Below are 16,232 nucleotides of genomic sequence, written 5' to 3'. Positions count from 1 at the left end.
AGTAGCAATTACTAGTGTTCAGGTTAAGATTAATTGAATTACTGTGTGGGTTCTCTGCACTCCCCTGTGGGCCCATCAATCACAGGCTCTGCTGTTACACGGCCCCTTTATCACCCTTTTCCATCTTTATGTAAAAAAGGCAGAGGTTGCGCAGTTGCACTCCATCTATCAACGAGCAAGTCCAGGTTGGCAAACTCAATTTCTAACAGATTCTTCCCCTTAATCAAGCCGCCTGACATCCGGTGGTAGTTAGTAGAGTCTGCATGCTTGTTTTTATTATTATTATTATTATTATTATTATTATTATTATTATTATTAATAAACTGTAAAAGATCTGAAAGACTGAAGTTGGGATTCGAAAAACTTTGACCTGAGGTCTGGAAAACAAAGAAGACTAAACCTGTGCTTGTGATAAATTTTATTTGATCATTTGCTGAGGGACATCTTATTTTATACAGTGAATGGATGCTTTATAAAATGCAACCACTCACGTGAAAAACAAAAGACTTTGTTTGAACAGCTGGATTTCTATTTGAAGAATCAGGTAGCTTTTTCAAACCGCACATGCAACAGATCCACGGTGCTCCTGTTTGAATAGAAAAGCTCTCGCAGCAGATTAAGTGGCACTCTGTCATTCTTTCTCCATTCACCACCTCCATTATTAGATATTTAAAAAATTGTACAGGATTTCCAGTGGTGGTCTTTACTGATGCCAAACCCTAATCTTCAGCATGTTTTATTTCACTCATCACTACTGTGAGAGTCTTTGTTCATAGTGTAGCTGGAATATGCAGAATACGCTGGATCTGGAGGTGCTGAAAGCTTGAAAATAACATCTGAAAGAAAGGATGTTGGTCTCTTTGGTGGCAGTGCCAAAAAAGTGCCAATCCCCCTCAAATGGACTCAGAGAGCCACACATACACGCCTTGAGCTCTGCTGCAGTGTGCTGCACGTAGACAGAGGTTGGGCAGTCAAACCAGGGTTGTGCCTGAGGTGTCGTCTGCCATAGCCTCTACCCATGTCTGCTGGGTAGACTCTGCCAAAGCAACTGGCATGGCCGGAATCCCCGATGGAGAAGACTGAAAGCGCCGTTCGCTGCCATCCTATCACCACACCGGCAGCTGCAACGCTGTAGCATTCACACTGTGAATGTTACAGCGTCCATGCCTTTAAGCACAGACACGAGAGGAAAACAAATCCATGTAAGCCAATAAGCTCATGGAAAACACTTGAAAAGACTTTCCTGCTCAGTGAACACACATCAAGAGCTGGCATGAGGAACTTCTCTGAGTAGCAATTACACAAAATGCTTTACCTGTGATACACACAGACATTTGTGATTTGACCTTTGACCTTTTTCCAACTGCTTTTCTCCAGGTCACTTTAAAAAGTCCTTACTACACTTTTGGGGTCTGGCCAAAATAACATGTTATTCCATGCAACTGGCGCCCTAAAATGTCAAAAATATGAATGTTTTTATGGCTTCCAAAGGCGTCGAGTGGAGGAGTGTGGTTTAAATGCCTGATAATAAATGTCAACGTTTCTCTTACTTTGCTAAATAAGAAATTAAGAAAGCTTTAATATTTCACCAGACTAGGGCCAAAGCTAACCACTTTCCAGTGGGAGTGACCTTCTGGCAAAAACAACAGTGTGTGTATGTGTGTGTGACTTTCTCAGATTAGCAGTTCTCATTTATATTTTCAATAAATAAAGTGTTTATTTTAATGATGACTAAGAAAATTTTATTTATGAGGAATATACATACATTTATTAGCTCTTATTTGTAATATTGATCACTCAAAGCAAAAGTCAATAATTGTTGATTGATTTTTGTTATATTGAGGCATTGATTAGATTATGAGTAAATAAACTAATTCCATACTAAAGTGTGAACTTGCCAAAAGTATGTTTTTCTAAGGTTTTGGGGTTTTTTTCCCCGTCAAACTGAATCGCTTTGGTGATCAGACTAATTTTAATAACAGAATAAGATAACAAGCATGAATAAAAAAGCAGTTTTTAAATTATCTTCATTTATCACAGCACTAAATATCGACAAAGATCCCTGAGTAGGAATATAAAATGGTGGACAGAGGAGAAAAGGGTTTCCTTCATTTCATTGGCTCCCAAGATTTCCACAGCGATTGGTCTTCTCTCTTTCTGTGGCTCACTGTTCTCCTTTTTAGTGGAAAATGTGGAGAGCTCCCTTTCCTGTGATAAAGCTGCAGCCTGAGAGATGGGAAAGAGAGATCCATCACGCTAAGGCATAGGCTTACCCCGCCAATCCACACCACAGAGAGTCGTAAAACATACATGCTCCATCCATACATCATTTACCGAGCCCCTCCGTGCCCAAATAACGTGGTTTGGCCTCACCGTTTTGAAATCCTGATGCTCTCTGGCAAATCCTCTGAAAGTCTTACTATGCATGAATTCTAGAGGTTGTTTGAGGAAGGATAATACTTAACCACCATCGACCTTTAACTTTATATATAGTACATAAAAATCTTGATTTCTTTTTTAAGCTATTCCCTAGAGAGCCTAAGGCCAACATTGCTATACTGTTAGAAAACATTACTTGGCAGGTTTAGATGGATTTGAGAAAAAAAAAACAAACATCAATGACATTCAGAGAGTTGCCATACAGTGATGGCTTCAGGTACAGTATGCTGCCTGAAAATAGCTTTCTGAGCTTCAGACGTGAAACAATTGCTTTTCAAAAGGTCACATATCTTAACTTCAGACACAACACAATACAATAAAACAATAGTCTCCATCACAGCTTGACTGTACAAAAATACACAGCTCTGTAATGCTAAGTGCAATAAAAAAAAAAAACTGACCTCAAGTTCTCATTCGGAAATATGAATCCCAGAATAAATGCCTCATAAAGTCGCGACTGAAAGCTCATAAAAAGGCCAACAGCTGCTAAGCTGAGACACAACCAGGTCATATAGGTTGCCGACTTGTGTACACATAAACCCAAAAGTGAATAAACAACTGAATCCTAGAAACAATGCAACCTGATCCCAGTGTCGGCGTACCATCTGTTGGCACTGCGAGCTCCGAGGCTGCTGTGGTCGGCTGAAGCCCTCTGGACGACCCTCCTGACTCTGATCAATCACCCTTCCTTTCTTCACATGTTCATCAAAGCCCCAGGAGGTGCTGATCCCTGACACCTGAAATATCTGCACCAAAGCAGGACACCGGCCTCCCAGTTCAGGGAGACAACAAATAGTCTTATTTTAGGTGTGTCAGGTGAATGCATCAGGTGTGAGCAGTGGAGATCCAGGTGGGGTCTGCACCTGCTGCCTGTCCTCACCCACCCATTGGAGGGCAGATTCTCGGGATGCCACAGGGCAGCTGCTGACAGGCACTACTTTTGATATTTCCCTTGCTTCCATCTACCTCCTCAACATGGGGCCTACAAGGGTCAGCTGCAGAGAAGTCGGCGGGGGGGCGGAGGAGGTCAAGGAGTTGGGGGAAAAGGGGGTGAGAGGGATGGGGCGCCGTGGTTGTGGTCTGCATGCCTTCAGCAAGAGGTGAGCGTCCAGGCTGTACAATTATACCCCCGATAATCACTTTCACAATCCAAAGGCAGCTCTGAGCTCATGCTCCGGAGGTCTTTTGGTGATCACATTACCTCCCGTCCACTGAGTGTGTGCCCTCTGCAACCCCTGTCACGACCTCCTCCACCTCCGTCTGGACCTTCCGCTCCACCTGCCCCGGAAAACCCTGCTGCTTTTAACAGATGCTCCAGAAAATCTGAGGCAATTATTGTAAAATATAATATATATAATATGTAGAATATGTGCAATATGTAGAAAACTTTTTTTTATTATTTATAGATCAAATAAGCATATTACATTACTTAAATTCTATGTTTTTACCTGAGAAATTTGCTAAATTAAATTCAGGAAAAATTTTATTTCAACTTCAAAGGGAAGCTCTCAGTAACTAGGAATATGTTCAAACGGATTGGTAAATTGCGTAATCAATATCAAGTAAACTGACACATCTTTAGGGCACAGGGTATTTCAGTGAGTCAAATTCATGATGTTTAAAAACTTTCCTAGATGTCATAATTAAAACTGACCTTGACTAGGGTCAAACGTCCAAACGTTAGTCTGCTAAAAATATTTTTTTCCTACTATTTCAAATGTTTCTGGAGTCTTCCCCTCAACAAAATACTACATAAACAGGATTCCTAAACATTTTACAACTAAAAATTCAATACATTTACTGACTCAAATATCCAAAAATATCTCAGTAGCCAAATTTTTATAACGGTCAACGTGAATTTATGGTAGATATTACTGCAGGGTCCAGGCTGGATGGATGGGTCTCAATTTTTCACATGGAATAGTAACTGTTTCTAAATACATGCCTTCCTCTGAAAGCCTGTTGCTTTTATCTCCAGGTTGCCATACATCCTTGTCTTTTACACATCTTAAACCTGACTTTATTACAGTGACTGACAGCAGTCACTCAATTGACTTGTTACAGTCCATGTTTAGAACCCCAGTGAGTTCACAAAACTTTGTGAAATGCAGTCTCTTGTGATAAAGGATCAAATTAGAGATAAGATGTCAATTAATTTGATTTCCAAAAAACACTGCAATTATTCAGTTTTCTTGGTTGCTGCTCCAAATTATATGTCATGTAGTTTTGTCACAGATTAACAACATTTAAATTTTAGAACTACGACAGAACAACTGAATAATGCAAGAGTGTTTCTCATGAAAATTTCATAAACTCACAGAAAACACAATAAAGGAGTGCGCAAAGATAAGACTTAAAAAGTTAAATATAAAACTTGGTAAGGAATATTTAGTCATAATATTCGGAGCGGATTAAGTTAACTTTGATGACAACCCTTAAATTTTCACAAAAATGTGTAGTCTATGCTACTGAAAAATTGTCCATAAGCTGCTGTTTGAACTGCCATGGACAACAAAGAGAAAGGTTTTAAAAATATCCAGTGGCAGAGTTTTTTTAAATTATTTTTTTAGGAGTGTTTGTTAGCTCCTGAGTTATAAAGAACAACTAAATGCTGTTCAGAACTGGAGTGAGAAAATCAGCCTGTTTGAAGTAATGTTTCCTAGACCAGTCCTACCCATTTCAGCTGAGAACCAAGAAAATTTTTCTGTGACCAGTTGGCGGATTCACCCGCAGAGGCATTAGACTATTTCCCAAACTTGAGTAGGTCCACCAGATGAGAATAAATGTAAGGCAGTTCAGGTAACAAGTCAGACAGTATATTTTACAACTGGTTTACAACTGTAAACATTTTACAACCTACTTAACATAATCGGACAGGCACAATTACAGACCCATCTTTGCACAATTATGTTGTTTTGCCCTAATAGAGATTTTCAAATTTAAATTTGAGATCCTAATTCATATTTGTCTTCTCTTTAAATATTACTTTCATTGTCACTTTCAAAAAATTATGCCGTTTCCCATAAAATGTCCAATCAAGGTTCCCACCTTCTTAAGGCTAATTAATTAATTCCCACTTTAAGTTTCTTTTAAAAATATTATTGCTTATATATAAAGCTGTGAATGATAGAATCTTCTGACTAAAACAGAAGATTATGAAAAAGATCTGTTAAAGACATGTCTATTTATCCAGGCATTTGCTTAGGTTTAAAAATACTTCTTCATCTTAAATGTATTTCCTGCCTATTCTTGTCTTTTCAGACTTGCATGAGTTCAGGCATATTTGCTTGCTTTTATGTTTTTATCTCCTGTGGTTTTGAGTTTTATGACATTTTCTCTTATCTTATTTCATAGATCACTTTTAAAAGCTTGCTGTGGAAATGCTTTGCGAATAAATTATTCATTTATTGATATATTCTTATTTTTTTAACGTCCATAACATAATAGAAAATTGAGAAAGGCAGTAGCTTTAAATCAAACCACAAATTAAAGAATTCTAAGATCATGTCCCTAGTTCTTATATCTGTGCATTGTAGATATTAAATGATGTATTGAAACTATCTTACAAAAAAATCCACCTCCAGATGAATATTTTTATATAAAAGTGAAGCCAAAATTAAAGGATTTGTGAAAACTAAGAACACCCCTAAAAACCTACACATAAACATGAGTTAATATGATCACAGAGTTAATATGTTCATTTTCAACCTTCTGAAAAACAGCAATGGAAATAAAAAGTATCACAAAGCTAATTAGATTAAGATTATATTTTCACAGAAATTGTTCCTAAAAAAGGATTTCTGCTGGACTGAGTCTTCAATTGCAGCTGCTGTGTGTTTCGCACCAAAGCAGTCACTAGACAAGCAATGCTCACATGCAAATAGGGATTCTTTTTTTTTTACTGCTGTGATTTAAGTATTGTAAAATTTCCAAGGGGCTGATTAAATTACAGAAAGCTTTGTATAACATGAACACAACATTCCTGTTGTACGACGAACACAAGGTCTTAATGTATAACCTCTCCCAGTTGGAGTTGTGTCATTCTTTCCAACAATTTGCAGAACTTCACATAACGACAAAAGAAATACGAATCAACAGCAGATGAGGACGTTTAAACTCAGCCGCCCAGATAAAAGAGCCAACAGATGAACATTGAATTAATGCTGCTTTTTATGAGTTTTCTACCAACTCTAAACGGTCTTTTTATAAAAAAATAAATAAAAAAAAACATTTGGCCAAACCAACCTGCTGAATCGGTAACAATTAGAGGGGAAAAAAAAAACTGTAATGGCTTTTTGAAAACTCTTATGGATTTCCAGTAATTTTACTTACTTAAAGAATTACATTTGGATCTTTAGTTATACTTGAAAATCAGAAATAAAATCCTTAATTTGCTCTGAGTTTATCCACATCTAAAACTGTCTGGCGGCACTAATCACGGAGCGACAGAGGGAAAAAGATCTGCGTAAGAAGGCAGTTGCAATCACAAGTCAACACTGGGTCATTGCATTTATAATCAAGAACTGTTTTTTTTTGTGTGTGTTTTTTTTACCATTACAGGACTCCGTCTTAAGTACCTGCACTGTTAAAGGAACGGTACAGCTTAAGATAATGTGATTTTTAGGATTTTCCACACAAACGTATAGATTTTTGGGGCTTTTTTCTGGTTTTACAAATATAAAAAAAATCACATAAAAAATTCAACTCCTATAAACCATAGGAAAACAGATTTCCTCTAAAGCACCTGTTTACTTTAGTCACCTTTTTAAGCACATCCGCATATAGTTGAGTTTGTTCTTTGTGTGGTCATACATGTTTTTATGGAGCGTAATTAGCCCACTCAGGGATCAGGTGAGGCCTAATCCAACCGGTCTTTAGCCGTCTGAAGGACAGGTGAAAGCCTGGGTGTTCAGTAACCCAAGTCGGCCAAAAACATAATAGTTACTACTCTGTTGCACGGACCTCCGCCTTACTTCACAGTGCTTGTGCTTGACCTGCTTGTTCGCTTGGCGTGTCCATTTCCACAACAAAAGCCGGAACAAGAACAGGTTGTGTGTGTGGTTAGACAGAGTAATGTGCGGTGAAATGTAACACCAACTGACTGGATACTTGGTTTGTTTAGTGTGTAAAAAAATCACTCAAAACAATATGAAACATCTGAAGTTTGATTTAAAAAAGTAAACTTCAAGGAAACACCTTCTCAAAAAATTATTTTGGATTCAAAAATATATTGACCCCTCTACATTTCCTGGTTCCCTGGGTACAAAGTGTATAAAGCCTTAAATTAATCTCGTAATTGCATCCTTACGCTCAGCTTTTTAACAATCACATAGAAGATGTTTCATAAACATACCATACCACAGAAGACGAATTTTAAGAGTTTCTTAAAATAACTGTAGCCCAGCAGCACGGCGGCAGCAGCAACTTTGTCAAGGAGTTTGTTGGTTTAACCATTGCAATCAGACCGATTTCTTGGTTTCGACAAGCACCAGTGAAGCACAAGAAAATACCTTTGTATGCCCTCAAACCAACAACTCAGAATGAACAAAGTTCAATCATAATCTTAGTGGAAAAAAAAGAAACACAAGAGCCATCAACAGGAGGACTCTCAGGCGTTGTAGAGAATAGCCGACAAGATGAACTCCAGCTGAGTGGACTGTGTTCTTCTAACAGTTATTTATTCCTCTTTCTAATTCAAGGATCTTTTTGTTGTTTTAATGGGCAGCATTAAGGTGGACCGGCACGGAGGTCTGTCCTCGGAGCCGCGATCCAAATTCCAGAGAATCTTGGCAACTCTTCGGGATAGATGGGACCCTCATGGATATAAAACCCCACAATGGATGAATAGGTAAACAGAAGAGTGTGAAAGAGTGATGGCAAAAAGAGAATGTTCACTCTCAGCGAGGCACAAAGAGGGCGGTGTGTGAGTGGGAGATGGGAGAAAGCCAAAATGTTTAGGGGGAGCGAAGGGGAGGGAGTGAGAGGGGGCTCTGAAGGGAGTTGTTGGTGAACGAGAGTAAAAGTTTGGTCTCTGGGCTTTTAGGCGGTGCTGTGCGTAGTGTTAACTCAATCAAAAGGGTGAATTATACCTCCTGAGACACTCAGGTAACCTTTCATTATGGCCCTAATCCTTCTTAATAACAGAGCCGCAATGTCGGCAATGCCCCATTAGACAGAGAGCCACTGAGAGGAAGAGCCATTATTCCCCACAGGCCTGCAGAAATGTGAACACACCAACACTCACTCACAGAGTTTCAGCAGTGACAGATGAAATCAATCACAAATTCGACATGAGCTACAGAAACTCCTCCATGAGGAAAAGGAGACATTAAGGGAGAGTAAATGTGTATTTACGTGGAATCTGGTCCTCTAAAAGCAAAAACAAACTGCAAAAGCCATGAACAAGTTTTTAACCTTTCTGGTTAACAAAAAAACACTTTCACTCCAACCTTCCTGAAGCGTTTAGGGGAACCTAGACCGGCTTAAAATGTTCCAATTTCAGAATCGTAAACATTTTCCAACATATCACTTTAAAGTTATTTTACTGAGTTGCCACGGTGACATGGTAAAACAGCATCGTCCCCACCCCCGCACGTTGCTGCCCACTGTTGTTCAGCAGGCTGAAAAAGAAAGATCACTAGTATTTCCATGTTTCTGGCTGCTAAGAAATGCAGACTTTCACAGAATCAAGCAACACCAACCATCCAGTTGACATTGTTTCTAATATTGGTAGCAAACTAAGAGCAACATTTAAGCAGCTCATAATCTGACTAATTGGCCAGCTTTTATCATTTTGTTTTACTAGTACCGTACTCTTCTATGAAAAATGGCAAAAAGGTTTTAACACTCATAAGTACAATATTTTTGCTCTAGTGTAAAAATTAAAATCCTAGTGACTAAATGCTGTAGATTAGACAAGTGTATCATTTTGAAGTTTTGTGTAAATATTGTTAGCATTTAGGAACATATCTGACTTTGTAACAATTTAGCTTGTGAGCTACCTGCAGGATATGTATAATGGTGTAATTGTGGAAAAAATATTTGTAGAAAATTTAGAACGACAGAACAAATAATTAAATCATGTGTGTGTCTTGCCATGACAGGTTTAAAAAGAAATTAGGTTACAAATGTTTTGAGAAACGTTTGACACAAACTCTGACTCAGCAGAGAAAATGTGAACCACAAATTATCAAAAATATTTTAACTACTTGTTTTTCCTCCCTTGGTTGTTTCTAAAACTGGCTTGAAGTTTGTTTCCATGGGGTTTGACTAAAGAAGCTAAAGGTGGTCAAGCCTGAAATGTGAAACAAAATGAGCCGCTTGATAACATCTAATAAAACCAGAGCCAACGCAGCTTCAATAAATCAACAGGCTGTGCTGATTTCAGCAGCAATTAGGCTACTTCTGAGAGTTGAGATTCAAAATAAAGATTTCTGGACTGTGACATGTCTTTATCAGTGATGTATGGGAGGCCAAATAAAACACAAGAAAAACACTATCTATCACTGTGGCAATTTAATGACTCAGAACAGCATAATCCAGTTCCTTTCAAAGATTCCCAAAGATTCTGACTGAATGGCAAGCCAAAACAGACACAGTCCATAACTTACGTTAAGGGAAGAGAATTGAACATAATGTAACATAGTTGGACAATGGAACTTATTAATATTTACGATGTTGAAAGCAAAGTGCTTATTTGGAGAAGCAGCAAAACCATTATTTTCATGTTCTAATGACTGACTGGAGCTGCAAACAAAACAAGTTAAGGGACAAATGATCAAAGAGTCATATCAAAGAAGAGAAGAAGCAGGCTAATGTTAGGTTAGTATCTCAAAACCATAAAGAAATCAATACAGCAGAAAGGGGGTGGTGCAAAAATTCGGAGGGATGAAATATTAGCCACTCTCAAATAAATAAGAAAAAAATCCATCCTTATTTGAATATGAAAGAGCCTGATGAAATACAACTACAATCCTGCTGGAAACCATTACCATTCTACTGCAGAGTTTATTTTATTTTATTTTTTGGCAATTGTAGCTTTAAGACTAAATGTCTTAAAAACGCAAAGTTGTAAGTTTGATTCAGTTTCTCCTGTCACATGTTGATGGGCTTTGATCCCAACTTGCCTTCCAACCTCCATATTGTTGTGTGTGTTTGTCAATGCGAAAGCGTGCATCTAGCTGTAGTGTAGAGCTCTATCAGTGGTCAGTATGACTGGAAAGGTGCTATATTAATTCAGTTCGTTACCATTACTTTTTAGATCTTTACTGAAATATTAGGATAACCCACAACAACACAGTGGGGTTATTCTTATATTGATCTATTGAAACTTTGTACATAAACCATTAAAAATAAATAGTTTTTTTTAAGGTTAAACAATGTGCTTAATTTGTGAAACAGTTTTGAAAATGAAAAACATTAAAATTTAATTAGGTATTTAACAGTATTCAAAACTATATCCATTGATAACTGTATCCGGACGGTTAATAAGGTCATAAAGCTCTATAGTGAGGGAGCACATTGAAGGCATGCGAGTGTCATTTATGCACATTTTATTCAGGGCAATCGCAACTTTTAACTTAGCTGTTTTCATATCACAATTTGATGTTACACTTGTAAAAACTTGATTTAATTTACTCTTGTTTGCAAATCTGGACAATTTGATTTGTTGAGACATGAAAAAATAATGAAGTTGAAGGTTTTTCCAAAAGAATATGCGCTCATGCTTTAATTGCAACGTTTTGCTTGCAAGATATAAGCTAATTAAATACAACCCCCCTCTCCCAAAACATTACCCACTGGCCATTTTAGACCTTTAATTTTATCTATAAATCAGATTCGGACATTTTAATAAATCCTGGAATAGGTTGGAATTCATTTTAGAGATTTAATATTCTGCTCCATTTAAGCTTGAGGAACATTTACACAAATTAGACAACTTATGTAAGTGCATTTTCTTTCTTCAGTATAAACTATATTATTTGTACATATTTACCTGTACCACTCCAGTCCGTAGTCATAGTTACGGTCGAAGAAGTGCGGCTCCGCTCCCACTGCCCTGATGTCCGGATGTACCCGTAGAAACTCCAGCAGAGCTCGGGTCCCTCCTTTCTTCACCCCGATGATGAGAGCCTGGGGCAGCTTCTTGCTCCCCTCCCCGAGCGGGCTGATTTTACCTGCGAACCTGGGAGAAACGACCAGGTCCTGCGGCGGCGGGAAAGCAGGGAACTCCTCTGGAAGCTGCCAAACCGTCGGCCCCGCTCGCACAGCCGTTGTAGCCCCTTCGGCGACCCCGTGGCCAGCGGCGCGCCGTTCGCTCACGAGCCGCTTGTTCCGCGGAGAGCCTCTGACCGGTGAAGGCGAGGCGCAGCGGTCGGTGAGGAGGTGCAGGAGGATGAGAGGGGCGAGGAGGGAACACAGCATGACCACCGCTTTCCTGGACAGGATGCCTCGGGACGGGGCGTCCAGTTTGCGGATGAGGCTAAAAGCCATACCGGCTCCGGTGAAGGAGCCACAGCCATGCTAAGCGAACATCACTGAATCCACTTTCCATGAAGAAAAGTGCGAAAATAATCTTCATCCACACTACGATGTGGAGCATAAACCCTCCAAAAACAACACATGGGACTTAAACTTGACATGTAAGGCAGAACTACCTTAAATGAAACAAAGATAACCCCGCGAAAGTGGAGGTGCATTAATTAAACACTCGGGTTATGGTCTGCGCCTCTCTCCTGATGTAGGATGCTCCCGATTCACCAGCTGCACGTGTATAGAGTTGTAAACTTGTCTCACACGTCAAGTTCGATCACTGACACGGCACCTGACCAATGGGAGGGAGAAGAGCGAACCAAACAACCAATAAGCTTCCAGGTGGGTGGAGATCATGATAAGCTCACTAATTTGTGAAACTGGTACATAAAGTTAAAATTATGAATATAGACTTGAAGAAGAAAGCTAAAATACTCTTGAATGATTAAAATACATTTATTTTTACGTTTTAATATTAAGGAAATCCTGCGGGTATTGAATTCAAGCTCCAAATGTAGACAAAAAGTAAAAGTTGCTACTACCGAAACCTACAAGTTTCACATTAAAGAATACACTATTGTGGATCAAGGAAATAGAAGAGATCTGTTTAAAAAATAAATAAACCATGGTTGTGTTGCAGAGTCCAGAGCATTACAGCCAAACTAAAGTTTGCGAGAGACAACAAATGCAAAGGCAAGGATTACTGAAATAATGTTCTCCCCTTTCTATTTGTTGTCTGTAACAAACCTTAGTTTGGCTGTTGTGATTTTTTTTCAAAAAGCAAAGGATTTCTTTTTCTCCAATGATAGATAAACTTGTAAAAGTCTCTCTGATGGTACAGGTGTGCATCTTCATACTGCAGATCCCCTGATGACCACTTTGGGAGTTTTGGAGTCTTTCTTTAGCATCTTGCAGTCTGTTTTCAGAATGAACTTGCATGCTTGCACGGCTAGATCTTGACAGTTGTTTGAATGTCCACTATTTTTAGACTGTTTTTCCTCTCGTGCCGTTGATTTCAAGGATATTTTGAGACTTCTTTAAGTCCACAAACAGAATCATAAGCAGCTGTGAACTCTGCCAGGCCTCCAATGCGGGCTGAGAGGAGAAATGGTCACACCTATAAATCTGCTTCCCGCACTCAGCCATGGTCTAATGTGCATAATATTTTTTATGTATGAATTTAAGAGAGGTATGGACAAGCTTAAATGAGGTGCAGTATAATTTTATTTTTTCGTTAATTTTTTTTTTATGCTTAAATTTCTTTTTATTTATAGTTCCCTTTACATACAGATTTAGGTATAAAAAATAGGAGTTACTGCGACAGACTGGTGACCTGTCCAAGGTGTACCCCGCCTCTCGCCCGGAACGTTAGCTGGAGATAGGCACCAGCACCTCTCCCGACCCCACCAGGGACAAGGGTGTTAGAAAATGGATGGAAAGTAGGAGATACAATATTTTAAAATCATGCACATAACATTTTGCACGGGCTTTAACAGCATTGACTAGCGTATCAAATCTGCTGATTTTTAGTATATTTGCACTGAAAACATATGTAATTTTTAAAACTTTAAATGACAAACAGTATTTACTGCAATAGTGACGTACCTAAAAATAACTCCTGAAATGTTGTTCTGGCTATTGATATTATTAGAGGCTTCTAATTGGCAACACATTACAAAACCTTCCTCATTGACACAGTTTGATGGGGTGAAAATTGAAAACTTTGGGGTATTAACACATATTACAGCATACTCATAGCTGCACCTTAATAGTAAGTCTCACTCATGAAATTAAGTGTTTATTTTGCACTTTTTAACCACAGATTGTTACTCTAGCATCACACCTTAATGTAAAAACTCTCAACATTATCACTGCTGTTTTCAGCTTGAGTAAGGCCACCAAAGAAGATGACCTGGGTCAAGAATCGCTTTTTATGACACACAGAAGAACAAAAAAAGAGAAATAATGATAACGGAGCACATAATTCCTTAACAAGTGGACAAGAACAGAACCAAATGGTTCACATCTGCTCCTGCCTTCCGAGTATTAGCATGAGAATGTGCAGGCAGTGCTTCAATGCTGCACAGCTCACTGCTCGAGAAAGCGGATGGAGACCTCAACAGTGGGCCGCATTGCCAGTGCCAGATGTCCCCCATGTTGTTGGGACAATACAAGAGGGTGTCCCGCATTTAACAAATCACACCCCGTGTCTTTTCTGCATGTCCTCGACCCTGGAGAAGTGTTCAGCCCCCTCAAACGAACCATGATGACACTTAACATTCCCTCACAGAAGGTCAAATGTCTTCATATCATGAAATACCAAGAATGATTTCTATTTATGATCAATTCAAAGCTAAAGTTTTGTGGGATTGCTTTAGCAGTGCCTTTCCATTTTAAGTTTAAAAATGAATCTTTATAGGGTCGGTCCTGATGTGCAGTGTAGCGGTCTCCGACAGCACTGGACCCAGGGGTCACTCAATAAACTTATTCAGACATGATTAATGGTAGAAGAGCAGAGAATGCAAAGTGCATTTCCACAAGAAAGGTACATATTTATTCTGGCATCTGCAGCTTTAATGTCCTTGAGAGGAAGTCTGCAGTTTACTGTATGAACGAGTCGGATCTAAATCAGAAGTACACTTTCGAACTATGTCATAAAAAGAACACCAGTGAAAATAATCATTGCTCGAAAACTACTCAGGCAAGTTAAATTACTTTACTGAAAAATTATATTTATATTAGAGTAGTAAACATAACCATCCTATTACATCTTCCATGTGTTTTGTTTCATCTCACTTTTACTTTGAGCAAATGTTTTGGGAGAGACATTGTTGTATTAATATTTTACCAACGCTAGAATCAGTAACTATGCAACCCAAAGAGCCTCAACTAATCAATAAGTGTCTAACACTATACCTAATAGTAAAAAGTTACAATTTCAAGCTTTATAACTATTTACTTTCACTTTTTTTCATTTAATTGTAAAATAACAAAACTACAATAAGTTATTTATATTTTTAAGCTTTGGAAAACCAAAAACATTAAAGTTCTAAAACAAGGAACAAAAAAATTCAGCCTTGAGTAAAATCTATTTATTTAGAGTATATATTTCTTCCTATAGATATAATCCATCTTCTAATGTTCCTTGTGGTGACATTTGTTGAATTGAAATTCAACTGATTTGTAATCAAATCAAAGCTAAAGCACTGAAAATTTTTACTCATTCATATTGCCTTTGTATCTAGTGGCTCATTTTTTCCTAATTTATTTGGTCAAGGTTTGTGAGGGGCCACATTGGAGGGGCCACATGCAGATCTGGAGCCACAGGTCGCAGACCCCAGTACTAACTCTGCCGCTCAGCTTGGAAGTAGCTCACTTTTACTGCCGATCTGGAACTGGCTTTCTGACTTTTTTCTATCAATGTTGATCAAAACATTATGGCATTGATGTTTATTATTAAAATAATATTTTAATTCTAAAGGTGGGTTGAGGTGTTTTTCTTGGTTTTACAAAAGAAAAAGAAAACTTTCACAATTATGGCAAAACATTCAATTTGTTAGTAGAAGGAGACCAATTTAGGGTTTTCTCATATTTCAAAGGGTAACCTATTTTAAAACAAAGCAGGTGGTTAGCAGATTAATAACACAAAAGAGCAGAACCTTGTAGTCTCATTGCATTGTGGAAATTTAATGTCCTACAAAACATAAGAAAATTCAGTTTCCCTCTGCTTTTATAATTAAAAACATTACTTTTTTATTTTTTTTTTACACTTTTGGTCATAGTTGTTATAAGCTACGAAGAGCCACATACAGCACTGGGATCACAAAAGAAATTTTACAGTTCAATTTAGACGTAGTATAATTTTATTGCAGAAACAAAACTCGATCATAATTGAAATAGTTGAATAGCACAAATAGCACAAATCCTTTAAGCTATTAATTGTATTGAGCCAAATCTAAATATTCTAACAAGAAGTATATTTTTAATTGATTGATTTTAAGGTAAAAATATATGTATAAAAAAATGTAATGTATTTAATTCTAGTACATTATTTAAAAAAATCTCTGGCTACTTTTTAAATAACGTCAGCATCTAATCTGAACATAATGCATATCCAGTCGTAAGATATGAAAGATTTAAAATCTCTGATTAAAAACATTGATTATTGTAATACCACAGTTGTCATTAGTGGCGTCTGAGCTGGGACTCTAAAGCCGAGGCGTGCCTGGTGCAATGTTTGCGCAGTGGCACACATTTCCTTA

General features: G+C 38.0%; 1 protein-coding gene across 1 annotated transcript in view; it reads right to left on the bottom strand.

Annotated features, from left to right (window-relative positions):
* LOC116726596 (heparan sulfate glucosamine 3-O-sulfotransferase 3A1-like) overlaps positions 1-12,217 on the bottom strand; it is a 34,151-nt gene extending 21,934 nt beyond the window's left edge. The window contains exon 1 of the mRNA XM_032573371.1: positions 11,435-12,217. Within this exon, the coding sequence (XP_032429262.1) occupies positions 11,435-11,931 (497 nt within the window). The 5' untranslated portion in view covers positions 11,932-12,217. The remainder of the gene's footprint in view (positions 1-11,434) is intronic.
* Positions 12,218-16,232: the final 4,015 nt, after the last annotated feature.

This window comes from Xiphophorus hellerii, chromosome 10 (assembly GCF_003331165.1).
Source record: "Xiphophorus hellerii strain 12219 chromosome 10, Xiphophorus_hellerii-4.1, whole genome shotgun sequence".
Lineage (NCBI taxonomy): Eukaryota > Metazoa > Chordata > Actinopteri > Cyprinodontiformes > Poeciliidae > Xiphophorus > Xiphophorus hellerii.
This window is presented reverse-complemented; position numbering and strand designations above follow the sequence as displayed.